The sequence below is a fragment of the Spea bombifrons genome, chromosome 1 (assembly GCF_027358695.1).
Source record: "Spea bombifrons isolate aSpeBom1 chromosome 1, aSpeBom1.2.pri, whole genome shotgun sequence".
In the NCBI taxonomy this organism is placed as follows: Eukaryota; Metazoa; Chordata; class Amphibia; order Anura; family Pelobatidae; genus Spea; species Spea bombifrons.
Genome location: NC_071087.1, coordinates 115241610 through 115260989, shown reverse-complemented (window position 1 = coordinate 115260989; position 19380 = coordinate 115241610). Strand labels below are relative to the sequence as shown.

The 19380-nt window shown below is 39.6% G+C and overlaps 2 protein-coding genes across 2 annotated transcripts; one reads left to right on the top strand and one right to left on the bottom strand.

Annotated features, from left to right (window-relative positions):
- Positions 1-5784: 5784 nt before the first annotated feature.
- On the bottom strand, positions 5785-6726 carry LOC128469956 (olfactory receptor 6F1-like; the record flags this gene model as incomplete). Its single annotated transcript, XM_053451801.1, has 1 exon — positions 5785-6726. A coding segment is annotated over one exon (942 nt), but the record flags the coding sequence as incomplete, so codon positions are not given.
- A 5788-nt stretch (positions 6727-12514) lies between these two features.
- Positions 12515-18451, top strand: LOC128469866 (olfactory receptor 6B1-like). The gene is made up of 4 exons (XM_053451694.1): positions 12515-12545; positions 13853-14680; positions 14853-14863; positions 18377-18451. Exons 1-4 carry the CDS (start codon positions 12515-12517, stop codon positions 18449-18451), a joined length of 945 nt encoding a protein of 314 aa, XP_053307669.1.
- Positions 18452-19380: the final 929 nt, after the last annotated feature.

Genomic DNA, 19380 nt, shown 5'->3' with positions numbered 1-19380 from the left:
TACAAGGCCCTTATATGAACAAATACAATCACTAAGAGAAACTATATAGTGCTATATGACAAATGTTTGTGGACACCCATCCTAATTATTGAGTTTAAACGTTTAAGCAATACCCATTTTTAACAGGTATATATAATCCATTACAGAGGCAAGTCATCTCCATAGACTAACATTGGCAATAGAATGGGTCATACTGCCACTGTTGCCACAATACAGTTCATAAAATGTCTTCACGCCTAGACCTGTCCCAGTCCAGATAACAGCTCAGTCATGACATAAACTAAGCACACTCACAGAGTGGGGCCGCCGAGAGCTCACAAGTAAAAACACAGTCAAGCACTATGCATCAAGAGCTTCATGAAATAGGTTTCCATGGCCAAGCAGCTGCACACAAGAGCAATGCTTCTGTTGGAGTGGTGTAAAGCACACTGCCACTGAAATATGCAGCACTGGAAACATGTTCTCTTGAGTGATGAATTGCACTTCACTATCTGTCGGATAGACACATCTGGGTTTGGCAGATACCAGGAGATAAAGTTTGGTGGATGAGGGATAATGGTCTGGTTTGTCAAGGTTGGGCCCTTAATTCCAGTAAAAGATAATGGACTCCATAAGGAGCGTGCATTTTTTTTCTTTTTTTTACCCTGACCATTTTAACATTTTTGTGGTGCACATGTTTTTTATCTGTTGTTTAGTGTACCCACACTTGTTATATATAGATTTTTAGTACAAAGAAGTATCTTTAGATAACATTTTTTGATCATATCCTTTAAAAAAATTTTAAAAAAATGTGAAAAATTAAAAACAGCACTTTTTTTCACATTTATTTGAAAAATATTTTACTAATCTACAAGAGCAAATAAACCCGCTAAGTGGATTCCATTATAATAAAGGATCCTTGGAGCAGATTTCAGTGTTCCTGAATGCCTCAATAACGATGAATTGAAATGCTGATTGCAAACCATGCCTTCTCATCCCACATCAGTGCCTGACTTCCCCTACACATGAATGCCCATATACACTGCCTTTATACACATACACTGCCCTCACACACACCTGCCCATAAACACACATATACACATACAACTGCCCATACACACTGTCTTTACACACACATGCCCATAAACACACCTGCGCACATACACTGCCTTAACACACGAATGCCCATACACACTGCCCTTACACATGACTGCCCATAAACACATACACTGCCCTTAGACTCACCTGCCCATAAACACACATATATACATATACTGTCCTTACACACAACTAGCCATGCACGCTGCGTTTACACACACCTATAAACACACATATACACACATAATATCCTTACATACAACTGCCCATACACACTGCCTTCACACACACCTGCCCATGAACACACATATACACATACACTGTGCTTACACACAACTTCCCATACACACTGCCTTTATACACATACACTGCTCTTACACAAGCCTGCACATAAACACATATATATAGAGATACACTGCCTTTACACATGCTTATAATCACACATATACACACACTACCCTTACATATGAATGCCCATTTACACACTGTCTGGGACACCTGATCATGCAGGTGAACAGTAAGCCTCCTCATGGGAATCAGGACACATGAAGGACAGAGCTTGAACGGTAAGGGCTACTGCACATGCGCAAATGCATTGTAGCAAATACCTCTCAAGGTCTACTCCCTGATGTCCTGATTTGCAGGGGGAGAAAGTTGTGAGGTTTACTTGCCTCACCCTTGCTAGGGCTCTGGAGCACATAATCTAAAAAGGTCGACAACTACATATGGGCAATGGGATGTCCAACAAGCTCCTTTAGGGATGAGGGTCAGTTGTCCACATTCTTTTGGTTATGTAGTGTATGTTTCATTACATATACATTAGTACAAGAGGTGTGGCACATTAGATAATGCGAAATGAAAAGAAGGAAAGTGGTGGGTAAAATGGGTCTGAAAACAAGTCATATAAGACCCTCAAATCTAAAAATGTTCAATAACCTGGCCAATTAAAAGCACGAAACAAAACAGATCTGTCATCTTCATTACATACTTTCTCAAACACTTTCTTCAGTACTTTTAACCAATTCACATTGTTTACTGGACTTGTGCAGAGCAAGCAAAATTGATTCTGACAACATTTTTATTTCGGTTTTTACCATACTTGTTTTCAGGCAACAAATTTATTTTTCCGTCTGTTTGCTTTGGATGAAAGACGGAGGCCTTTTTTTATTCAGAAACGACATATGGGGGTGTTTCCAAATGGGGGAGGTCCCTGACACCTTCTGGACTTACCTTCCATCTACAGCAGCACCATCTCAAGGTTTAGGAAAAGATTCAGACCCGATTTTGCACTGTAGGACCCCCATCAGCAACAGCTGCATTGCACCAATAGACATCTAGTAGCATGCCAGGTTATATAATTTCTCCAAAATTGGACCAATTTGATGAATTGGTCCATAAGAGTAATGAAGGTGAAAAGGCAGCAGCAGAAGTAGGGCTCTAGGAATACATCCAACCCACAGTACAGAAGGACACTGAATTTCCCCTCAAAAGGAAAGAGATCGAGGAGGAGCAGCAGTAGTAGTAGGGCCATACCCGGGAACTTCTGAGCTCCGGCTGCGTGGAGCCTTCCCCTGCGGGATTCAGCCAGGACTGCCCACTGACGCCAGCGGGCGGTCTCGCTGACGTCGGTGGGAGGTCCTGTGACGGTGGGTGGCCCGTTGACGTCAGAGGCATTCCTGCTGATGTCAGTGGGCATTCCCCATCAAGGGAAAATGGGTGGGGAGCGGGACATGTCAAGACCCCGCTCCCATGACCTGGAGGATTTGGATATTGACCTGGTGAATCGAAGAAGCGGTGCTTTACCTGGAGATCTCCGGGTCAAACACGAAGAGTTCCCATGTATGAGTAGGGCATGTGGCCTGACAGGCTTTGGTAGATAGACATATGCAGCCCCTTGGTGCAGGACTGAATTTCCAAAATATATGACAATTGTAAAGAACTGATCCCCCACATTTTAGAAGAAGACGGAGCACCAGAAATAGTAGTGCACAAAGCCAAGGCAAGCACTGGCAGACTGACATATCCAGCCACTTGACATAAGACTATATTTCCACAATATACGACAAATTATTAAAATTGATTCCCCAGAATAAGGAAGCCGATAGAAGAGCAGCAGTTTTAATGCACGTGGCCTTGGCAGGTACTGGGCGAACCTTGCTACTGCACTCAATTTCACCAATATTTGAAAAGCCAAAAAGAAATGATTCTCCTAGTGAAAAAGCAACCTCGCTCACATTGAATATTTAGTACTCGGTTAACTTTCATAAATGCCATGTGCTCCCCCAGGTCAAGAGAGAGCTGTGTTCTCTGAGGGTTGAGTATGTTGTCTGCCATAGAGAAAGTCCTTTGGATGGACATGAAAGCAGCTGCTGGGCCACTAAGGAGAGTCCAAAAAACGTAAAGGGTCAGTAGTAGGAGGTAGTGACAGTTCCTCAAAGTAGACTTTGACCATTTCAGAAGCATTAGTCTGACTCTGGGGAGCTTGAGTGATACCAGTGGATCTAGTGCTACTGCTCTGTATTGGTGCAAGAGATTGGTTACTGCAACTGCTGCTGAGAATTTCCATTTCCAACTCCTGCATCTCTACTTCGCTTAACATGGTCCTTGGTGTTGCATCTGATGTACATTATGGACAAATACATGCCTCTAAGTTTTAAAATTATTATTAAGGACCAACTTGCCATTACACAGAAGGTGGTCAGTCTGTACTCTGGAGTGCCCATGGTGGCTCACATGTGACCTGTTAGCTCTTCTATCAGTGTTTCAACCTCCATGTGTAATATGTCGCCCAGAAATACATATTTTTTTCCAGAAAACTGTGCATTTTTTGTTTAAGGTAGGTAAGTAGGGGAAGCTGCCCCAAAGTAGCAGTGATCTGGCTTAAATTATTGGTCACATCCCTGAATTTCTTCATGACCACCACCACCTGCCAGATTAATGCCCAAATAAATTGGTCTCCCTCACCTTAATGTTCTGCTCAGAGGGCATGTAGCAAAGAGCCCAAAGCTGTTCTAGGATCCACTCCATCATGATGGGGTAGACCTGCTTTCTTCTGCTCCTCCCTCATCTACTGGCTTGCATCTGTGCTGCAGTAAAAGTGCCCGGGAATCTTATGGCGCTTTTCAATCAGTTTCAACAGTGTATACAGCCAATCGGTTGGAATAGCTGTCCTTACCCCTAGGTGTTGTATATATGCTGCACAATACCCAATGCACAACCCATAAAGCCCCCATCTCTAACTATTTTCACCATGTTTGCTTCCCTCTCAGCAACTCTTATTTCTGCATATGTGCCTGTCTGTGGTCCAATCACCCGCAGCAGCAGTGCCAAAAAGCTTTGTTCTGGCACTGGTAGTAGTTTTACTGGGACTGGTATACAAGGGGTCACCTGACTACATTTTTCATACATATCTGCAGCCAGCAACATTTCCATATTTTCGTACTGAAAAATAATAGAAATGTATACCCCTACTCAGGAATGTAACACAGTCCATTAATAAAATATTTTTTGTGAGTGTTTTAAAATTTAGCTGGTAATGTAAATGGGCAACTGTCTTAATAAACTCTATAGACAAAAGAAAAATACCCTACACGTTCTGCAGCTCCCAGAGAAAACACTCCTCACAAATGTTCATACAGAATATACTTCAAAAATAGGGCGCAAGGACATGTGGAAAAAATAAAATATAAACAACAATAAAAGTGTTTATAGAAAAATACACTCTTAATATGTGATATTAAAAAATAGCAGTATAGGAGGCTCATCAAAATTGACCATAAGAACTTTGGTTCTTCTTGCAATCTGGAATATAGGCAAATAACCCCAAATGGTGCAGTATCTTTTTTATCACAATTTAATAATGAAAAGTAAAAAACTAACAAAGTTGGTGGGATAACCAAGAGATGTTATGTAAAACAGGCAGTATACATGAAAGTAGAACGTCCGGAATAAGGTTAAGATCCAAGGTCCCTGTTCAAAATAAAACAATTTATTTTGAACAGAAACCTTGGATCTTGACCTTATTCCGGACGTTCTACTGGCAGCGGTGAGAGGAACTCTGATCTCTGACAGCCGGGGAAGGTCTGTGCGATGGACGCAGACAACCCTCGCTGCTAACCGGAAGGAGGTGCGGTTAGCAGCGGGGGTTGTCTGCGTCCATCGTGCAGACCTTCCCCGGCTGTCAGAGAGAATTCCCCGGTGAGTCTACACTCTGCCCCGGCTACACACCAGGGACTCAGAAGCACCGCTAATTTTGGGGGGGGGCAGGAGGATCCAGGTCCCCTGCAGCGTTGCGGGGGATCTGGATCTTAGTCTCATAGTTAGACCTATTTGAGGTCTGATTATGAGATGACCCCGATTATAAGACGAGGGGTATTTTTCAGAGCATTTGCTCTGAAAAAAACCTTGTCTTATAATCGAGCAAATACGGTATATAAATTAGATGCATATAATCTGTAAACCTGCATATAAAACACTTGAGGTTTTCATTTTCATTATTTTATTCTGTTTCACTCACTGCAAGCCAAACATAATTAACTTCAATGAAATCTTTTTGAAGCATAGCACATATAGGTAGCTTAAAACCTCTATTCAATTCATTTCACTGATACTCATAAAGCATAAAGTATAATAAAATATGGACAAAATAACTTATTATTAATATTGTTAAAGTGTTACATGTGGTTGTTCATATGTAAAGACTTAAAATCATTGCATGCAAATAGATTTTAAAGTTGCTTTTCTAAGAGCTTGTTTAACGTCTTTATTTCTCAATGTATAGATGAATGGATTCATAAATGGAGTCACTACTGTGTATAGCAAAGATATGACTTTATTAAGATTAAAACTGCTAATTGTAATTGGGCTGACATACATTGAAATCATAGCACCATAGAACACTACTACCACTGTAAGGTGGGCTGCACAAGTAGAGAAAGCTCTTTGCCTACCTTTAGATGAGGGGATTCTTAAGATTGTTACAATGATTTGCACATAGGATGCTAGAGTGACAAAACATGACCCCAGGAGAATTGCTGAAGCCAAAGTAATAGCTACAGTTTCCATAGTAAATGCATTTTGGCAAGACAATTTTAGGACTGGCAGAAGATCGCAGAAAAAATGTTTAATTTTATTAGGACCACAGAAGTGCAACTTGGAGACTAATATAATTGCACCAAAAGTGGCTATAAAACCAGTAGTCCAAGAAAGGCATGACATCATCATACTTGACCGAGCACTCATAAGTACAGAGTAGTGAAGGGGTTTGCAGATGGCCACATATCTGTCATAGGCCATTACACCTAAAAGAAAGCATTCAGTGGAGCCAAGAGACCCAAAGAAATAGAGCTGCACTATGCATCCTGTAAAAGAAACTGTTTGATTTTCAGTGATGATGTTTAATAACATTTTTGGAATAATGTTAGATGTGTACAATATCTCCAAAAATGACAAGTTGGTTAAAAAGAAATACATAGGTGTATGTAGATGACTATCAGTGTAAACAATAGTAATAATCACAATGTTACCCATAACTGTGACAATATAGATGAGTGAAAACACTGTAAACAAAACTAATGTTAGATTTTTCGAACCAGAAAACCCTAACAAAATAAATTCAGTTATCGCAGTTTCATTCATGTCCCTGAGAATGTGTGCTTTATTTCTTTCTCTTTTTTCTTTCTATTCTCTTTCTCTTTCTTTTCTTTCTTTCTTTCTTTCTTTCTTTCTTTCTTTCTTTCTTTCTTTCTTTCTTTCTTCCTTTCTTTCTTTCTTTCTTGTGTTTAGTTCATGCTATTAAAATATAAATGAACAAAAATAAGGTATTGTAACTGATTTAACTTTGCAAAGAAAAATACTATTGTTGTCAATACAATTAAACCAGAACATGTATATTTAACCCCTATCCTCACACAAATCCCATGCAGAGTTTTGCTGGTCAATGTTTGGTTGAGAATACCAGGGGTTCATTATAAACTGGATTTTGCAACTTTAAAAAGCAATTATGTTTTTTTGTTTCTTTCACAAAAGGTGAAGCATTGAGATTATGGTTCTTGGCATTTAACTGAAACGTGACACATTGCAATATGTAGAATTGGAAAAGCTATGTTGAGTAATTATTGTTCTTTTGCTAAAAAATCAAAACACAGAATTCCAAGTGTTTAACTGAAAATTTGAATGACAGCTTAATCAGCTTGTGTGAACAAATAGTACTTTTATTTCCCTCAAGCGAAACAGTTCTTAAAAGTTCTACATTCCGACATTGATGTACTCTTTTTTGTTCTTTTTATAGTGTTGTTTCTGGCACAATTATGAAGTAATGTATATTAATACAAAACATTTGTACCCCTTTAACCACATAAAGGATCCAGGACAACCTGAAGTGTATTATGTATTAAAATAGACACATTTAAAGTACAGCAAATATATGCACTTTATTACTTTAAGACATGCTATCAAACACTGCAGATCACGTATTAACAAAAAAATGACTGTCTATACCATTTATGTGTATATTGTTCCATTTTTTGATTTTCCAGTGTTTTGTTTTTTGTTTAATGGTTATCCCCGCATCTGTTTATTTATCTATCTATAATTTAGGCACTCCTCTGTTTGGATAATCATGTACTACATGACATATAAGATGTAATAGTACATGCTAAAGTTTTTGTCATTGTAAGTTTGATAGATACACACATGCACTTTTGCACTTTGCAATAAATACACGTTTATCTCACGGCAAAATTACTATTATTATTAAATGTGATAGCAAATAATTTCCTAACACATATCTAGAGAATACACATTTGCCCAAATACTGTTCACAAAAGGAAAATATGAATTGTAAACACATTGTCACTATTATTCCCTCATAAAACAACAGGTTTAATTAACATGTTGGCAGACAAACTGTGGTTTAAATTTACAGAGATCATTATGCATTAAAAATGCATGAACTGTCCCTACACAATGCATAATACAGATTTGTACAATAACATCCAAGAAATCTTACTAACATAACTTTATCTAAATTTGCAACTCTCCTGCCAAACTCCAATTTTTGTAAATAAACCTCAAAATTAAAAAAAGACATTTCACTACACCACTCCGTAAATTGTTTAAGTGGATCACAAAACTATAACTGTTCAGAAAAAAATATTACTTTTTACTTGCCACAAATCCATGATACCTGGATGCATACATCCAATGCAATTTCTTCCTAATGATCATTTCTAGGCTTTTAAATCGTATCATTGCCTTTGGGAGTAGCAATTTATTTAAGCCTGAAATCATTGTATGTACATATCTTTACTTTAGGGATTTAATACAGAGTAATATACGGCAATATGTATGGAATAAGAGTAATATACTAAGTAGCATTGAAAGGCTTCTGAGTGGAAAAAATGTTTGCATAAATAGTGTGACTCACACTATGCATTCTTTCTTGGAATACAGGATAAGTATTCAAAAATAATGAGTGGGTTCCAATATTTTATTTACCTTATCAAACAAATAACAATATATACTTGGAGCCAGGCAATGTGAGACAACAAACAAATAAATAAATGAATGAATGAAAGGTATATTTGGTCAATTCACTAAGAAGTCGATTTGTCATTTGAATTAACGCAACTGACCAGATTCAACTCTAGTCGGATGCATTTGCATGCTAACACTTGTGAAACAACTGTGCATGTAAACTTGTATGTCCTATCCTGAAACTTGTAAACCCCACTTTCACATAAAAAAAAAAGAAAAGAACCTGGACGGTATATTTCTATATACACCTCCTTCCTCTCCATTCAGCTGTCATCCACAGCTATGGTCTTTTCATAATGGAAACAGGCCATCCAAAAAAAAAATATTAAAAGAAGGAAAACAGTAAAAATCATATACCCCAGAGACCCTGGATACCTAGTGTGACGGGATGACCTGTACCCCAACAGGGCACCCCATCAAATCGTGTTACGTTCTACCGAGACATCAGCGGTTAACACATTCAGCACTAGACAAGACTAGCTCTGGCGAGACACAATACAATGGAGCCGTGCTGGCACTGTGGCTAGCCAGAGCATAGCTTCACAGTGCTAATGTTATCCTGAAAAGGACAATAAGTTGGCATAGCAGCCCACCCCAATCATCAAAAAGAACTAATGTTGAAGTAGAAAACACGAACTGAGTTTATTGGGAACAGCACAGATATTTCTACAACCAAACATAATCATGAGTATGATCTCATCAACCACCAGACAGCCCAATGCCTCCATACAGTTCTATGGCCAGCAATGCTTACCCAACAAAGAGTTGCTATTTCAGGGTGATCCTAAGGGAGCGGTGTCAATCCTAGGCTACCGATGAAGATCTCAAGGTCCAAGGATGTTAACTTCAAACATCGGAAACATCCCCAGGAATAGTCTATATGATGGCTGGGCCAGAGTTCCAGAGTCGCGGCGGGGTAAACCCCTGTTCTAAGAATGGGTAATAAAACCAGGTTTCCCAAATAAGCTCCCATCCGTAACCACCTCCAATTGTGACTCACCACCAGCCCAGTATAACCTCAAAAGAGTAACATGGTAGGGCAACAGACGTCCGTAGCAACTCAGTTCTTCCGCCATGTGAGGGAGTGCTGACTGAATGCTGACTGGGGATAGAGGCCAAAGAAATGAGAAGAATTTGTTTAAAAAGGCTGTGCTAGATCCGTGTTATCATTTGCAAGGTCTCTAAAGATTCTTCTTAACTCCTTTTCCAGGTTCAGTATGTGCGCTAAGGGACTGTGTAGGGAAACCTTATCTTGTATGCCTGTTACATATAATTGGTTAGTATTGAGGAAAAGGTTGAGATTAGTGTGGCAGAAGGTGGTAAAAGGTAGAACCGAATTTAAGGGATAGCTCTGGATACATTCTCCCACATTGAACACCTTGGTGGATGTGAACAATTCTGTAAGGAGATTGACTTTAAAAAGACAAACTGATGATCCAACAGAGACTTTAAATGTCTGTCTGGAATGCATCTATAATATATATATATATATATATATATATATATTTTCCAAATTATTTGTATATATATATATATATATATATATATATATATATCATTTATTCTACCATTAAAGGATAGCAAGGCCCTAATTCAAATATGGCCTCCGCTGCTCCTGAAGCAGCCTGGCTATGTCACCTCTGCCCTGAAGCAGTCTTGCTATGCCACCTCTGCCCCTGAAGCAGCCTGCCTGTGCTACCTCTGCCCCTAAAACAGCCTGCCCATGCCACCTCTGCCCATGAAGAAGCCTGCTTGTGCCACCTCTGCCCCCCTAAACAGCCTGGCTGACCCATTTCTGCCCCCCCCCCTAAACAGCCTGCCTGTCAGATTTCTGTCCCCTTGAAGCAGCCTGTCTGTGCCACATTTGTCCCTGAAGCAACCTGGCTGTGTCACTTCTGCCCCTTTAAACAGCCTGCCTGTCCCATTTCTTACTTACTTCATTCACTCACCAACTCATTCAGTTCACTGCTGTGGCGCCCGTGCACTGTGTGAGGAATATCTTTCCCTACTCAGGTTCTTGCTCCCCCTGGGTGGGGAGAGAACCCCTGGAGTAATTGGCGTAAGGTGAACATGACCCTGCTACCACTACAAGACGGTGCACATTGTATTAGGGCAGTAAAAGGTTAACCCAGCAAGGGTCAGCAAGAGGAAGGAAGTCACAGGGAACATGACTGTAGGGGGAAGGGGACAGGGCTATAAAGCCCCTCTAAGCACATGTGCAGGGGGCAATTACTGAACACCACAGGAGCAGTTTCCCACCTGCCCTCCCCTTTGTTTTTGGGCTTAAGGTTTCCAGGATGGCTGGTGTTTTCTTTCCCCCTTTGTCTCTCTTTTTTCTGCTTCTTTTGCAGGGTACATTTTCTTTGCTGATGGCGGAAGAGTGCCCTGAAGTTTGAAGGATAATGGGAGCGGCGAGTTGTTTGTTGGTGAGAGGTTAGAGTTAATGTCCTTCCTGTGCAGGATTAAGCAGAAACTTAAGGTGGAGCTCCCCCTATCTGACCCATGGTCGTTTGGACGATTGCTGGTATCCGGCGGATGGGGTAGTGTGCCCATATCTGCATTTAGGATGGGAACCCTTAGTTGAATGTTTGTACACAGATGTAGAGAAGACTGTACAGTATTTATACAGAGGTTATAGTTAAAGCGTTTTTAAATAATTTACAAAATGTTAAATAAAGTTACATCGAGACATTTGCTAAATAAATGTCTCGGCCTTTTCTCTGAATCCAATCCTGCTGGAGTTTTATTTCGGGTTTGGGAAATGGGGAACCTCCTGGTTATGGGCAGTGCAAGGGTCAAGAGTTTCCTCTTTCCCACAGTGAGCGCACCCACCCCCTTCGCCCCCCTTTAGGTACGCTACTGACCTCTTATATATGGAAAAAGCTATGAGACAATTGTTACACAGACTTAGAAGGTTAACTTTTAATCCAAAAAAACATTTCCAACAAAGGCTTTCAGATATTCTACATATCGTTATTTATCGGGGTGTTCTGAATTTACAAGAGTTGCCGTATATACAGATGCATCAAGTGAGATAAATTGTGAAAACCCGGTGCCCAGTGGAATGCACCAGCTGCTATAGGGACAAGTGTGAAAAGCCCCACAAATACTTGAAAAATACAAATAGATTCAAGTGTCCATGTGCGCCTAGTGTATAATGACCTAATATTTCTGTTTGGGTTCCTCAGATAAATACAAAGAAAAGTCAAAAAAGCAAAAATCATAGTGTATACTGTGTCAACAATCAACCTTAAGCTATGCCTAATAGTTGAACAAATTCAGGGCCTTTTTATTTGATCAATATCACAGCACCTCTTATGACTTCTGGGTTTACATACTCCAGGTTTGCGTTGCAGCATTCTTCGATGTTGATACACAGACAGAGGCTCTCCAGCGGTCATCTGAACCATAATCACCAGAGGGGCACAAATAAGAACCACATATACCGTATTGGCTCAAATATTGGCCGCACCCTAAAAGTTTGGTGCTATTTTAAAGAAAAAAATATTTTTGAAGAAAAAATACACATTAGTGGAATGGTAAAACAGTATTTTACCTAATGAACTGTAATACAGCATATGTTATATATAAACAGAAATTTGGAAAACCAATAGCCATTTTAAGGTCCCCCTTAATGCATAATGCACCTTACTTATGGATATTCCCCTCTGCTCCCCTGATATGTCACTCTGCCCCCCCAGATATGCTTTATGCCCCCTGATATGTCACTCTGACCCCCAGTATGGGGAGACTGTATGCAGAATACCATCTCTGAACACACAACACATTTAACCTTGAAGCAGATGGGCTACAGCAGTAGAAGACCACACCGGTGCCACTCCTGTCAGCTATGATCAGGAAACTGAGGCTACATTTTGCACAGACTTACCAAAATTGGATAATGGAAGACTGGAAGAACATTGCCTGGTCTGGTGAGTCTCGATTTCAGCTGCGAAATTCAGATGGCAGGGTCAGACTTTGGGGTAAAAACAACATGAAATGGATCCATCCTGCGGTTCAGGCTGGTGGTGGTGGTGTAATGGTGAGGGGGACATTTTCTCGGCACACATTGGGCCCCCTAGTACCAATTGAGCATTGTTTAAACGCAACAGCCTACCTGCGTATTGCTGACAATATCCATCCCTTTATGACCACATTGTACCCAGCTTCTAGTGGCTACCTCCAGCAGGATAATTCACCATGTCACAAAGCTCACATCATCTCAAACTTGAATCTGACAATGAGTTCACTGTACTCCAATAGCCTCCATAGTCACCAGATCTCAATCCCATAGATCACCTATGTGATGTGGTGGCATGGGAGATTCATATCATGGATGTGCAGCTTACAAATCTGCAGCAACTGCGTGATGCCATCATGTCCATATGGACCAAAATCTCAAAGGAATGTTTCCAGCACCTTGTAGAAAGTATGCCCAAAGAATGAAGGCAGTTCTCAAGGCAAAAAGGGGTCCAGCCCGGTACTAGCAAGGTGTACCTAATAAAGTGGCCAGTGAGTATATGGGTAATTTCTTAGGTGTGTAGAAATTAATCTTTGCAAAACTCTGAAAATGTGTTATTTTTTTCAAATAAACTCTATTCCTTTTAGATTTCCCCCCAGAATAAATTATGGGAGTTGGCATACAAAATAGCACTAGTGATATACAAAATCAAACAAAATCAAACAAAACTGTGAAATGACACAGACTGAACTTTTAATCTAAATTATTTGAAGAAAAATGTAAAATACTGATCAAATGATATGTGTAAAACCTTTTAGGAAAATAAAAAAAAAAAAATATCCAAACTGTGAAAACATGTATAAAGTTACCAACAGATGCAAAATTTCCCTTATTCATATTCCACCTTTGCCCCAGTAACAATTTTTGTTGCATTTGTATGATTTATCGCAGAATAAATCAGATATTACATATTAATAGGTAAATCAGTTTTATTGATACTTAAAGACTAATTGACTAATTGATAATCTTGATTGAAAATGTATAAGCATATTTAAATCATTCTGATATTTTTAGATTTTCACAACCTTTATGAGTTATCCTGATTTATACCTTCATTTTTAACCCCTTAATGACAAAGCCCGTACATGTACGGGCTCAAAATGCATTGTTTTCAATGGGTTTTGGGACCACCCATTGTCCTTAAGGGGTTAAGGAATGGATGTTGAAAATAGCAGTATTCTAGTGGAGTTTCAACTTGTTGGACTTTATATCAACCAGAAACTGCAGCTATTTTTCTTTTTTGCCTTATTTATATTGTGACCATACTAAGCAACGTTATCATTATAACATTGATCTGCCAGAGCCCCAAACTCCACAGTCCAATGTACTTTTTAATTGGTAATTTATCTTTTATGGAAATATGGTATACATCGGTAACAGTCCCTAGAATTTTAGCAGATATCTTATCTGAAAAGAAGACAATATCTGTTGCCTACTGTATTGCTCAGTGCTACTTCTTTTTTGTTCTTCGAGCAATTGAAAACTACCTTTTAGGAGTCTTGGCCTATGATCGTTATCAAGCAATTTGCAATCCACTAAGATACACAGCAAAAATGAACGTCAAAATCTGTTATAAACTGGTTTTTGGATCCTGGATATCTAGTTTCCTTGGCTCCCTGATACCCATATATTTTCTCAGCAAGCTAACTCTTTGTGGTAGTAATAATACAATTAACCATTTCTTCTGTGACATATCTCCATTGCTAAATCTTTCATGCACAAACGCATCTGCCATAAAATTGTACTTCTTTACCCTCACATGGCTAATTATATCCATTTGCCTCTTTTTTATAATTGTATCATATTTACAGATCATTTTGACCATAATAAAAATATCGTCCTCATCTGGGAGACAAAAAGCATTTTCCACATGCGGTTCTCATTTGATAGTAGTTGTGATATATTATGCATCTGTAACATTCATATATGTTAGGCCTGTAGGAGAACATTCCTTTCAGTTTGACAAGATTGTGTCTGTGTTCTATGCAGTGGTGACCCCATTTTTTAACCCTATAGTTTACAGTCTGAGAAATAAAGAATTCCAGGGTATTTTAAAATCATACGCAAATAAAATCAATATAAAATGCATGTAAGTTTAACACACACAATCAAAGTATTTTCATTATCAGTAGAATTAGGGTTTTTTCCTGGAATCAATTTTTCTACGAATGATGATGTTTGAATTTTTTCCCCTTTTTTCAGTTTTAACTGATTTTAGGCTTCTTTAACGTATGTCTCTTTAGTGAGAATAACAATTAGACTTGTGCATTCGTCTTCTGGCGAACATGAAAACAAACACGAAGAGTGCTTTTTGTGTTCGTTCCGAAGACACGAAGAAGAGAAGACAGCGGCGGTAAAACGTAGACAAAGATGAAGACACACACCACGAAGATCTTCGTGATTGTCTTCGTCTACTAATCTCCCCGGTCCCTTCCCCATCTAGCCTACCTTATCTTCGCGGCATCGCAGGAGTTGACGGAAGCGGAAATCCGTAGGTTCGCCGTCAGGGGTTACAGGGCAGTGCGAGTGAGCCTATTGGTCGCCTACAGGGACCAGAGGAAGACCCTGCAGGTGACCAATAGGCTCACTCGCACAGCCTTTGTAACCCCTGATAGCGAATCTACGGATTTACGCTCCAGTTAACCCCTGCGATGCTGCGTCAGATAACGGCAGCGGAAATCCTTAAGTTAAAGGACTGTGCAAGCGACCAATAGGCTCACTCGCATGGCCCCTTAACCCCTTAAGGTGCAACAAGCTACGGCACCAGGATTTGGCCCAACGGAGCAGAGACTCATTTTGCAAGTCATTTAAAGCTGCTTTTTGATCTCTGGTTAGATTATCTTTACATTTATTAATATATACTTAATAAATATTTATTATTTTCCAATATATCCATATCTTTCATTACCATATTCAAAAAGGTGTCCATTGCAGATGATTTTTCTCTTTTTGGATAGAATGTAGATTTCTTTTTAACCCCTTGGGTGCTAAGCCATTTCCCACCTGGGTGCTAAGCTGGTTTTCGGCATTTGGGTGCATCTCACGTTTAAACGCGTTTAGAAGCACACCCAGCAGATTCCAAATATACCATTTTCATATGTGTATGTCTCATTAGGTTTGCAATATAAAGCCAAATATGGGAAAAAAGTGTATTTTTTCACTTCCGACTCAATAAAAACTAGTTTGTAATTTTATTTTTCTAAACTCTAATATCAAAACCTGTGTTGCTAAATATTTGTAGTAGGTAACAGGTCTAAAATAAACAGAAATTGAGTTGTCAATTTACTAGACTTTCACAAAATACATCTTTAAATTTAATGCATGGCTGCCGTCAATTAAACAGCTTTGACAACAAACTTAAAATTCTTATTTAAAGTTAAACTAGTTTATGTTCAGATAATTTAATTTGGGGGTCTTATTTATCTGCCTTTAGTGACCCCCAAATCATTTTTTTTACTTTTTAAATTTTTTTACTTTTTTTACTTAATATTTTTTATTCTTTTTTTACAAGCCTTATACTGTTGGAAAGGTGAGGCAATTACCTTTCCAACGGTATATGTTGGGGGTCTGTAGCTGCTACAGCAGCATGCCCCCATACCTCTTTATCTGACAATTATCAGTCATTAATAAAGTTGCGCGGTGTCATCATCGCGTCATTGCGCGTAACATCACTGGGTGGATCGGGTGGCCCCAGTGATGCCCTTCTGGAGGCTTGCTGCAGTGACGTCATCTGAGACGCGGAGCTTTGGGAAGTGCTCTCTCTAGTTACCCTGTTGTGGTCTTCGTGCGTCAATATTGCTGAGAGTTTGTTTCCTGTCTTGCCTGACTCCTCTTCTGCTTATCGATTTTGTACCTCTGCCTGTGATATCTTGTTATCTATTTGGCTCGTCTGACTACCCGCTCTGTTATTGATCCCTGGCTTGTCCGACTACCTGATTTGTGTACCAACCTAGCTATCCTGACCATCCTGATTGTGTTAGCCCCGGCATTGCTGAGTTCATCTGTGAATCCTGCTCTCCGCTGACTTCTACACCTTGCAATCTCATCTCATATCTACTCTATCTGCTACACCTGGCCTCCTCACTGTTGGGATCATCTAAGTCCTGGTTGCTGCTCACAAGGGTCTCCTTTGGGAAACGGTTCTCCAGGTGGAAGAACTTCTGCAGTGAGTGCCGTGGTGTCAGCGGTCGTGACAGTGTGTTTGTGTGCTAAACTTGCCCGTTGGAGAGGCACCACAATACTTCGGAACTGTTGTTGCACAAAATAACTACTGCATCAACCAATACACTTCTGCAAAAAAATTGTTCCCCCCTTTTTTAAGGACAAGCAGGGCTTTCTTTAGATACCATTATTTGTATTATATCATCTAATTTACTATAAGAAAAAAGATACAATATGGTTATTTTGTATTTAAAAAAGGGACTTTTTCTGACTTCTGCAACTAATGCAAACTAATGAAAAAAACTGCTAAATAGATTCTACTATTTGTCCTGAGTTTAGAAATACCCAATGTTTTTATGTTTTTTTTGCTATTTTTCTGCAAGTGATTGGGCAAAAATTAGCTTTTTTTTTGCTATTTCAAAACCATTTTTTTCCCAGATCTAGTCATTCTGGTATTTGGGACATCTTTGAAGCCGTCCAATGCAGTTTACCCCATCAAACCATTTATTTTTGAAAATAGATACCCCAGGGTATTTCAAAAGCTGGTATTTTAACCCTTTCTATGCACTAATTCTACCACCAGCCTTACTTCATGGTAGTAATTTTTCTTTGTATTTTTGTCACACACATTGTACTTTAGGTATGAATTTACCTCTCCTGGTATATGTCACACAACACCCCAATATGCGTAGGGCTACAACTAACTATTATTTTCATAATTGATTATTGGCCGTAATTTTTTACTTTATTTAAAATAATATAATAAACAAACAAGATGTTAAAAACAAACAGCAGAATAAAAAAACTTTGAGAAAAATGCATTTCTTGTTTTTATGTCCCAATCTGCTCCCCAGTTATGCCTTATATCCCCAGATATGCCACTCCGCCCTGCCCAGATATGCCTTATACACCCAGATATTCCATGCTTCCCCCAAATATGCCACTGTGCACCCTTGATATGCCTTATAACCCCCTATATGCCACTGTGCCCCCTGATCTGCTTTATACCCTAGTATGCCTTATACCCCCAGATATGCCACTCCGCCCTCCCTGGAGGGATACCTTATATCCCCTATATGCCTTATACCCCTCTGATACGCCTTATACCCCCTGAAATGCCACTCTGCCCCCCCAGATATGCCTTATGCCCCCCATATGCCATAGTGCCCTCTGATATCCCTTATATGCCTTTGTGCCCCCGATACGCCTTATAACCCCCTATTTGCCACCCTGCCCCCCAGATATGCCTTATACCCCCAGATATGCCCCCCAAATATGCCACTGTGTCTCCCTGATATACTTTATAACCCCCTATATGCCTCATGCCCCCAAATATGCCACTGTGTCCTCCAAATATGCCTTATACCCTCTATATGCCACTGTGCCCTTGATATGCCACCCCCCCCAGACCCACCTCAGTGCTCCAGACTCATATATATATATATATATATATATATATTTTTTTTTTTTTTTGGTGATAGTGGGGGATTATTTTCACGTTCCCAATTTATTTTTTTTATTGTTTTTATTATTATTGTTATTTTTTAGTTTTTTCTAATATTATCTGCATTCAACTTGCAGGGGGAGCTCGAGAGTTCTCAGGTGGGTCTTGATCGTGAACTCATTGATATGACACTTGGCGTCACCATCTTGTGAATGGCAGCAATGTCATTCACTGATGGCGCTTGCGGTTGCTCTTCGGAGCAGTCACAAGGCATTCAGGGTAGAGGGCTTGTGTTGCTGAATGCCTCGATATTGACCTTTTTTTAGGTGGCCATTTTTTTGGGGTGGATTGCTTACCTCCCATGATCCACTGCCAGCCTCACTTGTGAGGTTCCCGTGGATGCTGCACAGCCACCGATCACGGCAAAAACGATATGCAGGTATTTGATAGCAGCCCGTACATGTATGCGCTTTGTCATGAATGCATTGCATAGTGAGCCCGTACATGTACGGGCTTTGTCGTTAAGGGGCTAATAAATAGCTCAGGTACTGACTACTCTACTGTCAATTTATATGATTTACTGATAATATTAATTCCATGATTTTTACTTAATAACAAGTACTGCTGCCACCATCCTATCTGCTTACTCTCTTCTACCCCCTTCTTTGGCTTTACCTATGACACATGTAGCTTTGACTCACATTGAAGTTGAAGCAACTCGTAAAGGCCTTGTAAAAACCTGAAATGGTAAACATCGATGTGTTAACCGAGACAATGACTACCAACGCACAAAACAGGTGAATATATATATATATATATATATATATATATATATATATATATATCCAACACAACAAAAACAACCTAACTTGCAAGTTATCCAGGTACCATACTACACACCAGTTTCGGCACATACCCAGATGCTGCAACTAAAACCTTAGGTTCCAAGCACCACTTCCTGCATGGAACCTTGCACCAGTTATAACCACCAAAAATAATACCACTGCATTAACCTCTTAAATACCTGGCAAGCTGTCACCCAGGTCTGTGACAAACACAGCAGCACTAACCCAAAATTCAAACATATAAGGGGAGAGAGAATGGGAGAAATAACACCAGGTAAGGTTATACAAAAAAAATT